The sequence below is a fragment of the Phoenix dactylifera genome, chromosome 18 (genome assembly GCF_051530095.1).
Source record: "Phoenix dactylifera cultivar Ajwa chromosome 18, Ajwa_hap1_PhDact_Kaust_v1.1, whole genome shotgun sequence".
Taxonomy (NCBI): domain Eukaryota; kingdom Viridiplantae; phylum Streptophyta; class Magnoliopsida; order Arecales; family Arecaceae; genus Phoenix; species Phoenix dactylifera.
In genome coordinates this window covers 18,386,988-18,390,750 of record NC_143207.1, presented here as the reverse complement: position 1 = coordinate 18,390,750, position 3,763 = coordinate 18,386,988, and the positions used below count along the sequence as shown (strand labels likewise).

The 3,763-nt window shown below is 39.9% G+C and overlaps 1 protein-coding gene across 1 annotated transcript; it reads right to left on the bottom strand.

Annotated features, from left to right (window-relative positions):
- Positions 1-232: 232 nt before the first annotated feature.
- Positions 233-3,763, bottom strand: LOC103711965 (cinnamyl alcohol dehydrogenase 2-like). Its single transcript, XM_039119120.3, has 5 exons — positions 3,535-3,763; positions 3,331-3,444; positions 2,792-3,019; positions 1,598-2,037; positions 233-628 (listed from the first exon to the last, which is right to left on the bottom strand). The coding sequence occupies exons 1-5, from the start codon at positions 3,624-3,626 to the stop codon at positions 432-434; spliced, it is 1,071 nt and encodes a 356-aa protein (XP_038975048.2). The 5' UTR covers positions 3,627-3,763; the 3' UTR covers positions 233-431.

Genomic DNA, 3,763 nt, shown 5'->3' with positions numbered 1-3,763 from the left:
TTTATACAAAATCAAATAAAATGATTGAGTACTCTGTGTTTTCCTTTTTTTTTGAACGCCGATAACATCGTTTGGCCTTTGAGTTACTTGCTCCATGAAAATTTGGGTACTTGAATATGCCCCTACTCCAATGGATGATTCTTATGCCACATTGGATAATTTTAGAATAGGAGCATGGATAAGAAATGCATAACACAACCCCATTTGAACATAAGAAAAGAACAGGAGGAGGTTTCTGCAATCGCAACATACTCAAGAATAGTAGCATTCACAAAAAATTACAGGGTAGCTTCTAATTCTTATTGACCATTTCATGACCACTCGCAAGGGAAGAATAAATACAACTTAATGAAACTTGCCACCAAGTTCTTAGCTGAAAGAGATTTAGACCCTTCTATTGGTTTCTTCTGGGACCGTTTTGAGGATTATGTTCAGAGTTTGCTGCGAGCCACATCCACAACAAACCTATACCTGACATCGTTTCGCTCGAGCCTCTCTATTGCTTGGTTCACAGATTCCATCTTCACCATCTCAATCATGGATGTCAGCCCCTTCTCCTTACAAAACTCCAACATCTCCTGTGCCTCCTCCATACTCCCAATGAAAGTCCCAATGATAGATTTCCTTCCTGTCAAAATTAAGTCCCACCAAATTATTAGTTTAGTGCGAACTAAAACAACTAATGGAAGTTTACAAATTTTCTCAATTTGTTGAAAACTTCTCTCTCCTGCAAGATTACAAGGAAATGAAATGGTAGGCAAGGGAGAAAGAATGAGGATGACTTCTACCAAACTCATGAAATATTTGTAGTGTTCTATCTTTGCACTCCTAACTTCGTACTACTAGTACCTTCTCCCCTAGCTTCTGCATGGGGCTCGAAATGGCCGAGACTTTTTTGTAGGTGAGAGGTCGGAGATTGGATGCTCTCATAAGTTTTTTGGGGAGAAAATAGAAATCTTTGTTTTTATTTTTGTTCTATGAACACTTTTCAATGGTGAACGGTACCTTCATGATTTGACCTTTTGGGCCACAAAATTAAAGAGGAGGCAGGTTGATTTGTTAGCAACCAAAAACAGTGACTGGCCACCAGCAGCAGATGCCGTCAAGCTTGCCTTAATATATGTGCTGAATAACCTTTGAGATTGGCACACATAGCTAAATGAAATAGATACCAAAAGATGCTCGGCATGCATCTAGTGACAAGTTTGATGACATCCATGATAAAAAACAACTCACTTTTGCGGCCTGCTGACCCAGCATAATGCAGCTTGGATGATGTATGTTAAAATATTTGCAGAATAATAATAATAATAATAATAATAATAATAATAATATAGGTTGATATATAATCATGCTAACAAACAAAGTATTATAAGTGATACAGATTGTTATGTAATTTCTAAAATCACTCTAACAAGATCATGTTAACAATGAAAAATAATATAGGTTGTTATAAAATCACGTTAATAAAAAAAATATTATAGGTGATGCTGGTTGTTACGTGATCTCTAAAATTATGCTAACAATATATAAGCATAATGTAGTTGCACCAAAGCAGAAAAAATAGTCATTGCCCGGAGAAAATGGGGATACTGACCTAGCATGATCATAGGAGTCACAAACTGCATCGGCTGGTTGATGACTCCCATCATGATCAACTTGCCATCAACCTTGAGGAGAGGGAGGTAGGGTTCCAAAGGGTGGAACACCGGGATCGTGTCGATGATGTAGTCGAGAGTATCCACGGCGGCTGCCATCTGATCGGCGTCGGAGCTCACGAGGTAAGCGTCGGCGCCGAGGTGCTCCATGGCCTCCTCCCTCTTCTTGTCGGAGGAGCTGATGACGGTGACATGGTGGCCCATGGCCTTGGCAATCTTGACTCCCATGTGACCTACTCCTCCAAGGCCGAGGATCCCTCCCTTCAACCCTTCCTTCATTAAACCAAAACTCTTCAGGGGACTGTACACAGTCAAGCCTGCACACAGGAGTGGTGCTGCTTGTTCTGGTGCTAAACCGTCCGGTATTTTCACCACAAATCTGTTGTTCACCATAAAAGTCACCAATGATCTAAATCCAGGTCCTAGTTTCAACTTTTGACTGCAAAATATACATACATACATACATACATATATATATATATATATATATATATATATATATATAGAGAGAGAGAGAGAGAGAGAGAGAGAGAGAGAGAGAGATGACGTGGACACCCACTTTGGCTCACATCAGTCTCCACAGCTGGATTCTTTCGGTACGTGCCCTTCCAAGACTTTAATTTTGTGTGTACTCAAAAGCATTGTTCCAGTTATATTTGACGAAGTCAAGTCTTTGATTGTTGTTTTCAAAAAAATAGAATATTAGCTATTAACAGTAAAATAACGATTGATGTCATGATAATTTGTTATAGTCGGCTGCGTCAGCGTCCATATAATATAAAAAGCTTATTTGTCTAATTCTATTATAGCCATCAAAATGGCTTGAATGACATAACAAAGGCTAAACCCAATATTAGTTAACAAAGCAAAGAATGACATGACATTCAACTCAAATATGTGAATGAGAGAAAAGCTGATAGATGGAATTGGGATGGCATTTCGATACTCATTTGTTGTTTTCTTTTCAAATATATATTCACATATACATGCATATATGTACGTGTGTGTGTGTGTGTGTGTGTCAAGGTACATGCAAGTTTATAGAGTTTGCATTTGTAGAAGGCAGTAACATAATACCGGGGAGAAGGAGCATCTCTTGGACATAAGTTTCTTTTTAGTAAACAATTACTTACTTCTGATCAACAACCATGGCAGGAGCAAAGCCACCTTGGGTGGGCTTTCCATCAGTGTAGACGTCGTTGTATGACCAAATCCTCTTATTGCAGTACTGCTCTATGTTGGCCTTGCAAGGACCGCATGCTCGACAGCAGCCAACCACCACCCCGACCCCAACCGTGTCACCAACTCTAAACTTGCTCACCTTAGATCCCACCTCAGCCACTTCCCCAGCAACTTCATGTCTATTAAATTTTTCGAATAAACATAGATTAAAACATAAAGCAGGTAATCGCACAACAAACCATGCACGAAGGCAGCTGCAAACGTTTCATAAAAATAGATAGAACTTGGAAACAAATATGAAAAGATTCATGAAGCATCACGGTTGGAAGCTGTTTAGAGTGGTGTCAAGGTTGTGGTTCCTCGTAAGCAAAAGCTTTGGGGCACTAACCTTCGATTCTTAGGATTATTTTGATTGTTTTCATGTTGGTTTAGCATTAGCTGCTCGATATATAGAAAGAAGATTTTGGAGGAAAGAGATAGAAATAGATACCCAGGGACCATTGGATAATTGGACATGCCCAAGTGGTTCTTTGCTTGGTGGATATCAGTGTGGCAGATCCCACAGTACAACACCTTGATGAGCACATCCTCCGGGCCGGTTTCCCTGTTTTTGAGCCAATAACCAAAAAAATGAGGAGTTGCTATAGGATTTGGAAAGAATAGGGAGGCTGGAGAATGAATGAATTGTTGTTACCTTAGTGTATAGGTGTAAGGAGTCAAGACTCCTGAGGCATCTCTTGCTGCCCACCCTGTGATAACTCTGTTGTTGGACCCGGCACTTGCCATTTCCTGGAAAGAAGAAGAAGAAGAAGAAGAAGAAGAATAGAACAAAGGATGGGGTGGTGATTGTTCTGGGTTGCTCCTTCCTTTGCCTTGACGACGATGTCATTTATGTTGAGATGGAAAAAATGAAGCTAGAGGAT